Source organism: Cervus elaphus, chromosome 4 (genome assembly GCF_910594005.1).
Source record: "Cervus elaphus chromosome 4, mCerEla1.1, whole genome shotgun sequence".
Classification (NCBI taxonomy): domain Eukaryota; kingdom Metazoa; phylum Chordata; class Mammalia; order Artiodactyla; family Cervidae; genus Cervus; species Cervus elaphus.
This window is the reverse complement of record NC_057818.1, coordinates 57,535,682-57,550,946: the sequence shown is the minus strand read 5'-3', so window position 1 is coordinate 57,550,946 and position 15,265 is coordinate 57,535,682. Positions and strand designations below refer to the sequence as shown.

At 48.9% G+C, this 15,265-nt stretch overlaps 1 protein-coding gene across 1 annotated transcript; it reads left to right on the top strand.

Moving 5' to 3' along the window:
- The first annotated feature begins 2,972 nt into the window (after positions 1-2,972).
- On the top strand, positions 2,973-7,418 carry LOC122692798 (carcinoembryonic antigen-related cell adhesion molecule 18-like). Its single transcript, XM_043900624.1, has 4 exons — positions 2,973-3,114; positions 4,472-4,741; positions 5,538-5,819; positions 7,273-7,418. Exons 1-4 carry the CDS (start codon positions 2,973-2,975, stop codon positions 7,416-7,418), a joined length of 840 nt encoding a protein of 279 aa, XP_043756559.1.
- Positions 7,419-15,265: the final 7,847 nt, after the last annotated feature.

The following is a 15,265-nucleotide window of genomic DNA, read 5'->3' as shown; positions in this document are numbered from 1 at the left end:
TTCAGCCCATAGGAAACATAGAGTTAAAAGCTACCTGGATGGAATTAACATCTGAAGGAAGATCAGAATATCCTTTAAAATAACCTGAAGCTGATTGTGATAGTCATAAATGTAAGGCAAGTGCAGAGAAAAAGAGAGTGAGCCAGGCAGTCAGGCAAGAAAAGGGACATTTATTAGAGGGAAACGAGAGGGTGAGTGGCTCCTAAGGAGAACCAGCATCCTCCCTTTCTGATGGAGTCCTTCTTATACCCCACCAATGAAAAATTCCCTGAAGGGATGGTCACGTAGCCAGAGGTCTGGAATCTGGTGGTCTCGCAGCTTTGAGACAATAGGCTCCAGTGAGATAACAGGATGCCATTTGGGCAATTTCAGTCTCACAGATCACTGTGCTTTATTTTTTGTTTGTGAGGTCAACATAATGAGCCATCTTATCAGTGAGACCCCATGTGGGCCCTGTCAATAAACAGGTTCATCAGATTTTTGTGTGCAAGCCTGAATTTTGTCCAATCAACGGGCTTTGGGAAAACCCTAGGAATCACATGAAGTGGCCCAGTGATTTCCCAAGCCTGACCACATATTAAATTAGCAGGCTGGCCTCCTCACAGTAATCCTAGAGACCTCTCAGGCTTTGCCCAATTAGTGGCTTTCACCCATTGGTGGAGTCACTGGCAAGCCTTCACTTATAAGCATATGAACTAACTGATGAGTGGGTGAAACCAGGGTGGTAAGTTAGGCTGACTGTATTGAAGGGTGTCCACTTAAAGCAAAACACAGGGCATCTAAGTCTTATTCAGGGTCTCCTTGAGGACTGTAGCCTGGGAGACAGCTCTGAGGAACTGCTCCAAAGAGGAAGGGGAGGAGCCAGCGTGTATTTGAATTTGGGGGTTGGGAGAGATGTGTCATCAAGCATACATCTTAGTAACTGATCATTGCTTATCACAAAGAACAGATATACCAAGTTCATGATTTTAGAGTTTTTTTTTTTCTTTTTTAGTATGACTGATGCTGGAGTCTGGGATCATTGAAATCCTTTCTGAGCTATGCATCTTGGGGCCTGATTATCCAAAGCACAGAGTACCTCATCCTGAATTCCTCTCAGGGTGCACTGTTGGTGGGAGCCTGCAGCAGGTAGTGACTGAAAACCCTTGAACAACTAGGTGATGAGTGACGCTGTTTGTTCTCCTTTTGGTCAAGGTGGTCCAATTCTGTTTTAAGAAAAGTAGGTTGGGATATCAAAAATTCCACAAAATGGTCACTGATATTTTAATTGCCACATGTCCAGGGTCCTTTCTTGTGGGTATCAAGTCCTAAAGATAATCGCCCACTCAGAAGAATGTCTCCTCCCCAGCCCCTCCCACCTTGCAGTACAGAGTCCATCCCTGAGCAGGAAGGGGATGGAGACCACAGCTCAGGGCCTGAGATGACGCAGGTCTATAACAGGACACAGGAAGCGGCCGGGTCCCTGGAGAGATCCCTCCAGCAGGAGGACCTGAGTGACTGATGGACCTTTCCAGACCCAGGTGCAGACTCTGGAGAAAACTAGTCCTCGTGGGTAAGAGAGTCGGGCTAGCGTGATGGGGGGCGGGGGGCATGGGGAGAAGGGAGGGACCCAGGGCCCTCAGTAGAACTTTCATGAACTCACACACCTGGGCACGGCTTGACCAAGACACACACACACACACACACACACACACACAGATAGCATTCACCTCTACCCACCACAAAGCGTGATGAAATTAAACCCCAGCACACAGCTCCCAGCAATCGCTTCCTCTGGATTCACCTCCTCCGCTCTGATCCCCTCCACCACCTCTCTGGCAGGACCCTTCCCAACCCCTCACTTTCCCCCAAACACTCTGCTTCCTCCTGATACTGACCACTCTTGTGTTTCCCTGGTGGCCATGTACACTGTCCTCCAAAACCTCTAGGGTCCACACCTGGATCTCTAGCGGGCGGGGTCTTTGCTGTCTTTGCCTCCTCCATGGGGGGAGGTTCCCAGAGCAGCAGACGCCTGCCAAGATAACAGATTCCCCAGCACCATTCATTTCATGCCACTGAACCTATATGGTAAATCAAAGACAGTGCAAATCCTCTTGGGGGAGTTTAATCCACCCAGATAACCATTCTCAGCCCTCCTGCTGGGTTCCACCCTGACCTCCAGGGAGCTGGGACACAGAAGTGGGTCAACAAGGAAGATGGACATGGGGAGGAGAGAGCTAGGGTGCCAGGGACATAGAAATGGGGAAGAGCATGTGCAAAAACCCAAGTCAGAAGACAGTGAAGTTGGTCAAGAGAGATCTGTATGTGTGACTGGGACACACAGTCTTCAGATGAATGAATGAATACATGAGTGAATGAATGAAGGTGGTAAAGTAGGGTAGATGTGACTCAAAAAGAGCCTACATTGGGTCCTAGAGACCAGTTCGCTCTCTAAGAGTGTGACGGCATTGGGGAGCCATGGAAGATACATAAGCAGAGGGAGAGCAGGGTCACCTGTGGGGCTTCATAAGGATCCCCAAAACTGACCTTTGAGGATGGACTGGAGGCTGAGTATCCAGGGAGGAGGCCAGCCTGGAAACGGATGATAAAAGAATGGACCAGGGCAGGGGCTGAGGTGATGGAGAGAAGGAGACAGGGTGGAGGGGGGCGGTCCTTCAGAGCTAGAAACCCATGGCCTGTTCACCAGTGTCTCTGTGGATCATCGCCTGTGGGTATAAACCTGTGTATGTGTGTCTTTTTCTGTTTGTCTTCCTCAGCCAGTCTGCTGGCCTGTGGGATCACCCAGGCCTCCAGCCAAATGTACATCAGCCCAGACCCATTCACAGGCTTCAAGGGATTCCGGAGCCTCCTGACTGTCAACAATGCCCCTAAAGATGTTCAGGAAATATAGCTGGCACCGGGGTGCAAATGACACTGAGGAAAATCTGATTATCAGCTACAATACCACATCTCACTCCCAGCAGAATGGGCCCATGTACAGTGGCCGGGAAACAGTGTCCCATACAGGTGCCCTGCTGATCAAGGATTCTCAATTAAATGACACGGGGAACTACACCGTGCTGGTGGCTGCCGTCAATGACACCCAGAGAGCAACTGTCTGGCTCAAGGTTCGAGGTGAGTGGGCAGCTGCCCCGCTGCCTGACTGCACTGAGTTGAATATGGAGGTTTGGGGAGTGGTGGTCCTTGGAGCTCACAGTGTCTAGTCTCCACCTGCCCTCAGATGACACTGGGAGTCTTGGTGCATGGTCGTCTAGCTTCTCCCCAGAGACAGGACCCTCACCATGTTCGAGGGCTCCAGGTCCCCTCTCAGTGTACTAGTTATCTCCTGCTGCATGACAAATAGGACCAATAACCTCAAGCTTAGTAGCTTAAAAGAACATTCATTTCTGTGAGTCAGAAGCCCTGGCGTGGCTCAGCCATTTCCAGTGCTGAGACTCACAAAGTGTCAGCCGGGGCTAGGTTCTTGTGGGTGGCTTTGTCCATAGGATTTCACATCATGGCTCTTTGTCTCTTCAAGGTCAAAAACAGTATCTCTCTCTAGACTGCTGAGAAGGAACCTTATATAACAATGGGTAAAGAATACACCTGCAATCCAGGAAACTCAGGAGATGTGGGTTCAATCCCTGGGTCAGGAACATGGATGAGGGCATGGCAACCTACTCCAGTATTCTTGCCTGGGAAGTCCCGTGGACAGAGGACCCTGGCGGGCTAGAGCCGGACACGATTCAGAGGCTGAGCACTCACAGACACACAATGATGGGAGTGACATCCCATCACCTTCGCCATCTTCTATAGGCTACAAGAAAGTCACAAGTTCTACCGGCATTGTGGGGATGGGATTATACAGGGCTTACACTAAGGAGTGGAGATCGTGGCGTCATCTTGGAATTCTGTATCCTCCCCTGAGCTCCAGGGGGTTCCACAGGGCTAGGGCAGGACAGTGTGGATTTTGAAGACTGAAAGACTTTTGTTTACCTCTGAATCTGTATATACCAAATCGCCTTAGTCTTCCCTCTCTGATCCTCTTGTCAGTAGAATCAGAGACAGTGTGGTCGGTTGTAAGGTTAGAGGAAGTATTTGTGAAGGGAAATGGAACTCAGATAGTAGGAGGAATTGTTATGGAGAGCACAGACCATTTCTCAGTCCATACAACCCGTGGTTCCATGGATGGAGGATCCAAATTTTATAGAAATAACCACATGACAACATGCCTATGGGAAGAACTCACCATTATTGCAATGAACCGCTAGAGGGATGGCTCGGCCCTTAAGACCACAAGCTCAGGGGATCGCCTGCATCTCGAATACCTCGTGCCCACTCCTTGCCTCCCTGTCTGCCTCAGCCCTAGATCCTAGATCCCATCTTACAATTCTGGGCTTCTTCCCAGCCTGCTCTGAAAGCCCCTATGGAGAGGAACAGAGCTTGGAGAGGCACATCCAACCCCTAATCTTCTCCTTCCTGCTTCACCCAGTGTTTGAAACCCCAGGCATCTCAGTCAACACCAGCTACGCAGTACTGAATGTGGACTCCGTGGCTGCCATCTGCCAGACCAATGACACAAATGTCCAGTGGTATGTAGGCTACACACAGGTGTCCAGCTACGAACGCATGACCATCTCTCCAGACACTAAGACCCTCATCATCAAAAGGGTCAGGAGCAGCGACTCACCCCTGCAGTGTGGGATCCAAGTCTTCTCAGAGATTATTAAGAAAAGCGAACCAGTCTATCTGACGGTGACCTGTGAGTGTCATGGGAGGGAAGGGTGGTCACTCACAGGTCAGATTCGGGAGGGTGATGTTCACTCACAGGGTGACCTGTGTGTCCCATGGGTCATGGGAGGGAAGCCAAGCTGGTCTCAGGGTCTCCCAGGGTCATCATGATAAAACAAGCAGAGAGTGTGGCATGAGACACCGTGAAGACAGCTGTCCTGGCTTCAGATCCCAGCTCTGTCTGTTTTAAGCTTTGGACTTCAGAATTATCCTCACTGCTCACAACCCCGGTCCACTCAGTTTAAACTGAGGGCCCTAATCCCTACTTCTCAGACAAGAAATATTATGAATGCATGCACATCTAGCTTTTGTGTAAAGAAGGGACTGAGTGCATGCTCAGTCACATCACATTCTTTGAGACCCCATGGAATCCATGGGATTCTCCAGGCAAGACTACTGGAGGGGGTTATCATTCCCTTCAGGGGATCTTCCCAACCCAGGGATCGAACCTGGGTCTCCTGCATTGCAGGTGGATTCTTTACATTCTGAACCACCAGAGAAGTCTGTCTGCTCCTACTCTACACCAATTTTATTGTGACATGAAGGGCAGACAGACTGCTGGCCTGTAGTAAGTCTCCATAACAGAAGACACTGTGATAACTCTCCTTGTTGTTGGCCCAGCTGCCTTCATTGGGTGGGTCTGATGATCCACTTGGGACAAAGAGTGGGGACACCCTTGGTAGGAGGGAGACTTCCTGTGAATTGAGAGGAGACAGGACCCCCAGCAGTCAGAAGCATAGTCCGGGTGGCCTGCCCTGTCTCTGCAGATGGACGCTCCTATGCAACAATCTTCAGCATGTCCATTAACTACCAGGGCATCCTGCCTGCTGAGATTGGCTCCCAAGTGAAGATGGAGTGTTTTTCTGATGGCAGACTGCAAGTCAAGTACCACTGGATCCACAACTTCTCTGTCCTGAGCTTCTCAGAGAAGAACATCACCCTCCCGAGTCTGACCTGGGACCAGATGGGCAGATACAGGTGCATCGCGGAGAACCCCGCCACCCACGAGGTCTTGTACGATGAAGTCCAGGTCCAGACCCACGTGCCCAGTGAGTGCAGCAGCTGCCCCTTGCTCTCTCCAAATCCCGCCACTCTTATGCCTCTGCCTAGGCAGTACTTGTCATCAGAAATGCCCTCTTCACTGTGTGTTGCCATCCTCACGATGGTCAGAAGTCCTCCCAGACTCCCAGGTCCAAGTCCAAACTGCCTCCTTTATGAAGCCCCTGGAGTCCTCAGGTCAGAGCTGGAGTGAATTCCAGGGATGCAGGATCAGCCAACACTGTCCGAGCACTTACTCTGTGCCAGCAGCCACCATTCTAACCTGGGTGACCCTCCAGTCTCCCTACAGAGTAAGTGACCTTTATCAGCATCACCTCCACTCTACAGGTGAGCAAATGGAGCCACAGAGAGTTTGGGTGCTTTGTTCAAGGCTCCAGTTCTAATGGGCAGAGGAGGCAAGATACGAACCCTGGCCATCTGACCTCATACCCTCTGCCCTCCACAGATCCTCGGGGCTGCTCTGAGATGAGGAAGAGCAAACATGCCAGGGGGAGGTGATGCAGGGGAGGTGGGGAGCTGTCCATGGTGTGGCCTCTGAAGCTGGTTAGGAAGGAGTCTGCACGTGGGGGAGGCACCTATTCAGGGACCCCACGTCTGATCCTCTACACCACGGAGAGAGATGGACGGGCTTGGGAGAGAGCAGTCATGCAGGGCCGTGAAGAGCAGGCACACTGGAGCCCAGTGACCTGAGATCAAATCCCAGCTCTGCCGCTGCCCCCTGCATGAACAGGGGCAGCAGCGTCACCTCTCTGAGCCCCAGTTTCCCCCTTTGCAGTTTGATAGTGAGGTTCTAGTTGATGGGGTTGCTGCATGAGGGACATCACACAGGGCACGAGAAGCTGTCAGCCTGGCTCATCCCAGAGAATCAGGTGAGCAGACACTGAATGGGGGCTGGAGACATTTCAGTCCCTCCACACTATTTACTAAGCAGTGAACAATACAATTTTTGTGTATGTATGATGCCTCATTTCATGCCATTTGACATCTTCTGCACTGTTAAAACTTCAGGAGGACAGAGGCTGGTCAAGTTCTTTGATCACCAATGTGTTTTTAACATGGTGCCGGGCATACAGTTGGAGCTCAGTGAATGAATCACCCTGGAAAGAGTTCATGACCCTGCGTATGCAGCACTCCCTACCCTGGCGCTTTCTCTCTCCCCTGATGTGGGTTGAAGCTTTTCCAAGGCAGTTATTGCTGCCTGTTGTGAATCTGGATGTCTCTATGTTTAATTCTCAACTGTCCACCAGTTAGAATTCCCAGCTAACTCCCAGCTAGAATGTCAGCCCCATAAGGGCGGGAAGTTTGTTTTGTTCACTGCTGAGCCCATAGTACCCGAAACACTATTGCACATAGTAAGTACTCATAAGTCTCCGAGGAATGGATGTGTGGGTGAATGGAGGGATGCTCGAATGGTGGTCCTGACCTCTGTGCCTCTTCTCCTAGGGCTTATCCAAGGGGTCAGCATCTCAGCACCCTTCCTGGCATTTCTCATCACGGGGTCAGTCGTGGGCAGCGTCATCATCTGTGGATATCTGCTTCTCAGCGTGATCAAATGTTACTCCACCAGGTACCAGAGGCCCCGAGTCTAGGCATTAGAATATTCCCCTGGGGGCCCAAACTGCACTGGTTTGAGGACCGCTGGAGTAGATGTTAAAAATGGCAGCATGATGGAGACAACAGTGATAGTGGTTATGACAGTGATAATGGTGGAAATTATAAGAACAATGGTGATAATGATGGTGATGGTGGTGCTGTGTGGTGATGATGGTGAAGATTTGAGAAGATATGTTCTTCATGTCATTTTTTATTATTTTTATATAAGCCTATTTGTGATCATGACAATGTCTCTATATCAAGAAGCGTACACTGCTGACCGTCGCTGACCACAGCGCACATGCGTGCCTGCTCAGTGGCTCAGGCGTGTCTGATTCTCTGCGACCCCATGGACTGTAGCCCGCCGGGCCCCTCTGTCCATGGAATTTTCCAGGCAAGAATCCTGGAGTGGGTTGCCATTTCCTATTCCAGGGGATCTTCCCAAACCAGGGGTCAAACCCGCATCACCTGCATCTCCTGTACTGGCAGATGGATTCTTTAACACTGAACCACCCGGGAAGCCCATGACAATAGCAAGTCAGCCCTTTTGTACCTAGGTTTGCCAGCCTCACAGGGATCTCTGCCAAGGTGGTAAAGTTAGCTAATCCTGGTGAAGGGTTTTGAACAAGGCTTGGCATATAGTAAGCACTCAACCCAACCTTGTCTATTATTATTAATATTGACCTTATTCAGTATACAGTTCCAAACTGGTTGTGATAAGCTCTAAGGAGTTTGAGTGTTTCCAGGAGGTCTGGGTCACGTCCTCGTCTACATGCTGGGAGAAGCCCTCTAACCAGTCATCACCTCACAGCCAGGAGTCAACCTGACATCTCCACTTCTCCATTCCCCTTAGAGGTACCAGGCGCTCCATAAAGAACTCCATGAGTTCTTTAGTCTGGCATGAGAGCAGGGAGCTGGGAATCAGTGAGGCTAGTTTTAGACTATTGGTTTATGTATCACCTTGCTGTGTGACTTTGGGCAAGTGACCTCACCTCTCTGAACTCCTGGTTCTTCAAGCACAAAGTAAGGTTAAGGTACCTACCTTGTGTAATTTCATCTTATTTTTTAGGAAGGGTTCAAGAGAATTTCTATAAATCATCTACCATACAGTGCCTGGCATTTAACAGATGTTTCCTTCATCATCATCAGTAATCAGGCCAGGTAGTGCCAATACCTTCCCCAGGAACACCCAGCCTCTTTCCCTCTCCCACCCGTGCCCCCACGGGCATCTTTCTCTCCTGACCTTAAGATCTTTAAAATACCAAACTATGGAGAATGTTGGAGACTCACTGTAAGGGGTAAGCACCCAGATTCATCAGCTCCCTTAGGAGTGTGGGGACTTGGAAAGAAGCAGTGTCCGCCCATCCACGCAGGACTCTCCTATGTTCTCACAGTTTCCTATAGATCCCAGATCTGACTTCTTCTATAATTTTCCCCCATAGGAAAAATCGGGCCACATGAGAGTCCACCTCAAACCTGGAGGACAAGACCAGATGGGCAAGGAGGTGAGGGGGGAGTGCGAGTCCCTGTAGAGACGGCCTATGCGGGAAGGGGTCCAAGGACTGCCTGGAGGGTACAGTCAAGCAAGAGACCCAGGCCAGTCGCCCTGGGATTGGGAGACGGAGGCTCCCGGAGAAAGTCTACAGGTTGCTCCTAGCACCAGCGGGTGTGACATCATGAGTATGTAGCCATTGGCTACTCCATCTGTCAATCAGAGCCGGCCAATGGGCTGCAGACTAGGGCGGGACATGCACAAAGCTCTCTGCTCAAATTCCGGCGCCTCTTCCCCATCAGTTAATAGGTTTCTGACTTCTCTGCTTCCTTAACCCGACACCCTGGGACCATCAGAGATGCTGCAATGTCACATCTCAGCATCGCCAGTGACAGAGAGACAGAACAACCTACACATGCCCAACTCCGGGAACTGCTTAAATGTTAGGGCACAGCACATGTCGAGTGAATTTGTCATCGGTAGAAACTTGGCTGGGAAAAGACTCACTGATGTGGGAAATGTGCACACATGCACACACACATGTATATACACATGTATGCATAGATGTGCACATATACCCTCCCTTGTCAAAAAAAAAATGTGGAAAATGTTAGCCATCAACAGTTCTATCTCAATTTCCTTTAGTGCACTTTAATGTATATTCTGTAGGGTTGGTTAAATCACAAAATGAGTAAATTGTTAATATAATTAGGAAAAAAAAAACCAATAAAGTTAAAACAGCTTGAAATTAGTTCAGCTCTCATAATGTCCTTTCTGGATCTTTTTTCTGAACTTTCTTCATGGATGTGCCCAAAAATACATAAGAAAATTTGTCCATCCCCATGGCGGTTAGAATGGGAGGAAGGAAGGAAGGAAAGTGAGAAGAAAGAAAGAAAGAGAGAGACTCTTTTCTGGCCAAATCTATGGAATTGTGGCCAAGCCCCTGCGGTCATCACTGTTCTCAGGAAGCACTTGACTGTTCCATTGTTCACGCAGCAATTAGGACTTTGTCTGAACACAAGGCAGCCCCTGGAGCCCAGGGTTACTACCCCCTGTGGTGCCCGGGTTCAACCTGGACCCTCTGCCTGCTGGCCTGGGTGGCGTGGAGCTGCTCACCCGGGCCCCCCCTGACCCAGGGATGGTGCTGATCCTCTCTAAACTCAACGTTAGAATTGGAGAATGCAGGATACGTGAGGATTTAATGCTCTGTGGGTGCTCAGTGAATGTATCCATTCCCTAGGGTTGCTGTCACAATATACCACACTCTGGGTGGCTTAAAACAGCAGAAATACATTCTCTCACAGTTGTGGAGGACAGAAGATGAAAATCAATGTTTGGGCAGGTCAATGCATCCTTGGGAGAGTTTAGGGTGGATTCCTCCTTTGCCTCTTGTAACTCCTGGTGGTTGTCAACAATCCATGGCATTTCTCCACTTGTGGCAGCATAGCTCAATTGTCTGCCTCCTCTGTCACACGGCCTTCCTCCCTACACGTTCCAAATGCCCCTGTTTGTATAAGGACACCACTCACTGGACTTGGCATCTCCTGATGTGTCCAACCTGATCTCATATTAACTTGACTACATCTGCAAAGACCCTTTCTCCAAATAAAGCTGTTGCAGGAAAGGGTACCCCTTCCAGGGCCCAAAACTGGGCTCTTGTCTAACACTCGGAAATGAATTGTCTGGGGAGACACATCCGCTGACAAAGCAAGAGATTTTATAGGGAAAGGGCGCCCGGGTGGAGAGCACTAGGGTAAGGGAACCCAGGAGAACTGCTCTGTCACATGGCTTGTAGTCTCGGGTTTTATGGTGATGGGGTTAGTTTCCAGGTTGTCCTTAGCCAATCATTCTGACTCAGAGTCCTTCCTGGTGGTACACGCCTTGTTCAGCCAAGATGGATGCCAGAGAGAAGGATTCTGGGAGGTGGTCAGACACATGGTGTCTCCTTTTGACCTTTCCCGAACTCTTCTGGTTGGTGGAGGCTTATTAGTTCCCTGTTCCTTACCAGGACCTCCTGTCGTAGAACAGCTCATGCAAATGCTTACTATGGTGCCTGGCCAGGGTGGGCGGTTTCAATCAGTGTGCTTCCCCTAACAGAACCACATTCACAGATATTAGGGGTGAGGACTTGAATATATCTTTTTTGTGGGGGAGACTCAATTCAACCCACAATAGCAAGTATTCATTACCAGGGCTATTGGACCTCCTGGTGTTTTCCACTGTGTATCTCCATCCCTACCTTCCTCCTGAGTTCCAGACCATCCATCTTTCTAATCTTTCTAATTGCCTGTCAGATGTTGGTCTCCTGGGGCAGGGGAGGTATCCCAGGGAACTTTGAGCTGCCAACATGTGGCTCTGACTTCACTGTCTCCATCTCGACTCTGCCTCCTAAAACTTGAGCGACCTGAAAATGTATCTCTATACCCAGCCTTGGACAAATATGTTCACAGCAGCTATGTTCATAATTGCCAAAACTTGGAAGCAAACATAATGTGCAGCCACAGAAAAATAGGTAAATAAACTGTAATTCCCTCTATCTTACTCAACAATCAAAAAGAATGACATATTGATACACACTACATGGACAAATCTCAAAGTGAGCCATAATGAGTGAAAAAAACATACAAAAGAGCATATTGCATGACTTCAGTTACATAAATCAATTATATATATTATGTTTATAGAATTTGTGTGTTATGTGATTTAAATTATCAATCATACTATTACTTAGCATTTTTAATTCTATCAATATTATCAAAAATGTATAGTTTATCATTTTGTATTATACACATTATGTGATTAATTCAAATATATTATTCATGAGATACCTTATATTAATAGTAATAAAAATCTAATGTATGTTATAATTGGTATAACTTTATTTTATTACCTGATCCACCAACTTACATAATTCCAATTATATAAATGGAAAATAATGTCTAGTGCTAGGATCACACAGTAGCAGCTCTTAAGTATGGACCTTGTCTGAGAAGGGGCACCTGGAACTTTCTGGGATGATGAGAAATTCTGTATCCTGAGGGGATGTTGGTCATGCAAGAGGACACGTTTGGCAGAGCTCATGCCATTGTACACTGAAAATCTCTATACTTCATTTTGGGTAAATTTAGCCTCAGTTTTTAAACCATTCGTAAAATAAGGGGGGAAACAAATAAAGGAATGTGCAGGGGTCCTATAGCCCAGCACTCCCCAACCTTTTTGGTAACAGGGACAGGTTGCATAAAAGACAATTTTTCCACAGTCTTCTGACTGTGTTTGGGGGGTGTTTGCGGGGGGTGGGGTAGGGTTGGATTTCCCCGCTGCTCACCTCCTGCTGTGTGTCCTGGTTCCTAAGAGGCCATGAACTGGTACCGGGGTTGCAGACCCCTGCTCTAGCCTTTATCACCTCATCTGTGTCTGTCTCATCCCCGAGTCACTGATTCATTTACCCCCTTCTTCAGTAAAAATCAAAAGGTCTCAGGGATGTTATTTGGTGCAAGGGGTCTGCTGGTTGCCTGACCCAACAACAGCCCATGAGGAAGAGATCCTCAGAAACCGGCAGGGGCGTGAGTCCCAACGCTGCCCTGAGAGGCTGGGTGACCCCGAGGCAGCCGCCTAAACTCTCTGAGCCTGATTCCTCATCTCCATAACCAGCGCGACATTTTGCATTCCTCAGGATCCTTTGGCATACGTGGCACAGAGCCTCACACCGGCCAGGTGCTTGGCAAAGGTCCCAGGAAGCCATATGTGTGTCTGATTGATTTTTAGAAGAAAGCTACTGTGAGACTCCACCGCCCAGCTGGGACCCAGCAAGGGCACAGGCGACCTCCCACACCCCGGTTCATTCCCCAGCCTGATTCAGAAGTGACAATGCCTCCAGGAAATTTGAATTAATCCCTGGTATCAACTGGGGGTGTGGGGGAGTTACAAATTCTGCTGCTCATCCTGGGTGGGGCTGGACAGTGGTCAAGCCACGCCACGTAAACAGGGACCTTTGTCTTGGAGGAGGGATGAGAATTTTCCAGGGAGTGCAGGGAACAGAGAAAGGAAAGAGTGGATGGGGCTTTCTGCCTGTCACTGCCTGGAGCCGCCCACCAAGGAGAGTCCATCCCAGGATTGCCCTGTGGAACCCAGGGGAAGCTGGGAGGGCTCTTACATAAGTGATTCTGAGAGAAGAAGGCAAGTCTAGTCCTTGTTCAGAGACAAGCCTTTGTGAGCTGCCTTGAGAAGTTCTTCCAGATGTAAATCATGAAGATTTGAGACTGGGATCTCCAGCCCCTGTCACGGGCTCCCAGCTTCCTCACCTGGCTTCCCTTTGAGTCATAGCAACGCCAGACTCATGTCTTTGACTGAGAGCTAGAAAAAGAGAACTGTGCTTCTGTGAATGTTTGCTAGGGTGTCCCAATGTAATTAATAGTTAATTTTCAACTGACGGTATACATAGAAATGTGTATACAGAGAGTGGATATTTGACCTGAATGTTACATTTGGGTTATTAGGAAACAGAGTGAGAACACAGGTTGGGGATTCAGTCTGCGTGGGTGAGGATCCCTGAGCTTTAATCAGGATTCTCCAGAGAAATGGAACCCGAGGGATCCGGAGAGTTTCGAAGCCACGAGGACCGTGACTGCAAATCCAGGATGAGGATAAAGATATACTGCCAGTGGGAATGGATGGCCATGATACATGAGGGTTGGGAATAACAGAGTGTCAGGGGATAACAATGTTGTCTGTTGCTTCAAGTTCCTGGACAAACCCACCCAATGGTGGATTTCCTGACAAGCATATGAACTAACCGATATAAGTTGGAGGTATCAGGGTGATAAATTTGAATGACTAAAGTGATATTAAAGGATGCTGACTGAAAGAAAAACACAGAGCATCTAAGTTTTATTTGGAGTCTTCCTGAGGACTATAGCCTAGGAGACATCTCTGAGGACCTGCTCCAAAAAGGAAGGTGAGGAGCCAGTGTATATTTGAATTTGGGGGCTGGGAAAGATGTGTCGTTAAGCATACATCTTGATAACTGATCATTGTTCATCACAAAGAACAGATATCTCAAGTTAATGATTTTAGTGCTTTTTTTGCATATGACTGATGCAAAAGTTTGGGGTCATTGAAATTCTCCCTGAGCTGTGCATCTAGGGGCCTGATTATTCAAAACATAAAGTGCCTTATCCTGTTTTTTCCTCCTGAATTCCTCTCAAGGTGCACTGTGATGAGAGACTGCAGCAGGTAGTGACTGAATCCTTGTACAACTAAGTGATGAGTGATGCTATTCATTTTTTTTTTTGAGCACAAGTGGTTTGATTTAATTTTAAGAAAAGTAAGTTGGGAAGATCAAACGTTTCCCACAATGGTCATTGATATTATACATTGCCACGTGTCCAAGGTCCTTCCATGTGGGCATGAAGTCCTAAAGATAATGACCCACTCAGATGAGTGTCTCCTCCCCAGCCCCTCCCACCATGCGGTTCAGAGTCCATCCCTAAGCAGGAAGCAGGTAGAGACCACAGCTCAGGGCCTGAGAGGACGCAGGTCTGTAAAAGGGCCCAGAAGACGGTCAGGTCCCTGGAGAGATCCCTCCAGCAGGAGGACTGGAGCAGCTCATGGACATTTCCGGCCCTAGGTGCAGATTCTGAAGGGAACTGATCCTTGTGGGTAAGAGAGCGGGGCAGCAGGACAGAGGAGGGGGGAGAAGGGAGTGACCCAGGACTATCAGCAGGACTTTCATGAACTCACACACATGACCACAGTGCGCCCAAATCACAAACACATGCACACGCACACACACATAGCATTCATTTCTACCCACCCCATGAAGTGTTGCACTTAGACCTCAATGCCCACCACCCCAATCACCTCCTCTGAGTTTCCCAACTACCCTTATCCTTTCTGCTACCTCATGAGCTCCACCCCTTTCAAATTCCTCACTTTCACCAGGACTCTATGCTTCCTTCTCTCTCGTATGCTCCTATGGACAGAGGAGCTTGGTGGGCTACAGTCCACTGGATCTCAAAGAGTCTGACACGACTGAGCGACTAACGCTGACATGTTTCCCTGGTGGCCATATATACCGTCCTCCAACACCTCTGGGGTCTGCACCTGGAGCCCTGGAGCAGGGAGTCTCAGCTGTCTTTGCCTCCTCCATGGAACCAAGGCTTACGGTTCCCAGAGCAGCAGACACTCTGGAAAGAAAACACATTCTCACCTCCATTCATGTTCACTCCACTGAACTTAGATGCTAGATAAAAGGCAGGCGTAGAGTCTTGGGGGAGATTCATCTGCTCAGATAACCATGCCCAGCCCCTGTGCTGGGTTCCACCCTGTGCTCAGGGCGGCTGGGGAGGCACT

Excerpts from the sequence above, each read along its gene's own strand:
- LOC122692798 (XM_043900624.1), top strand. The coding sequence starts at position 2,973 with ATGTACAGTGGCCGGGAAACAGTGTCCCATACAGGTGCCCTGCTGATC. Across the intron at positions 4,742-5,537 it reads AGTCTATCTGACGGTGACCT|ATGGACGCTCCTATGCAACA; the intron begins GTGAGTGTCATG and ends CTGTCTCTGCAG. Across the intron at positions 5,820-7,272 it reads GGTCCAGACCCACGTGCCCA|GGCTTATCCAAGGGGTCAGC; the intron begins GTGAGTGCAGCA and ends CTCTTCTCCTAG.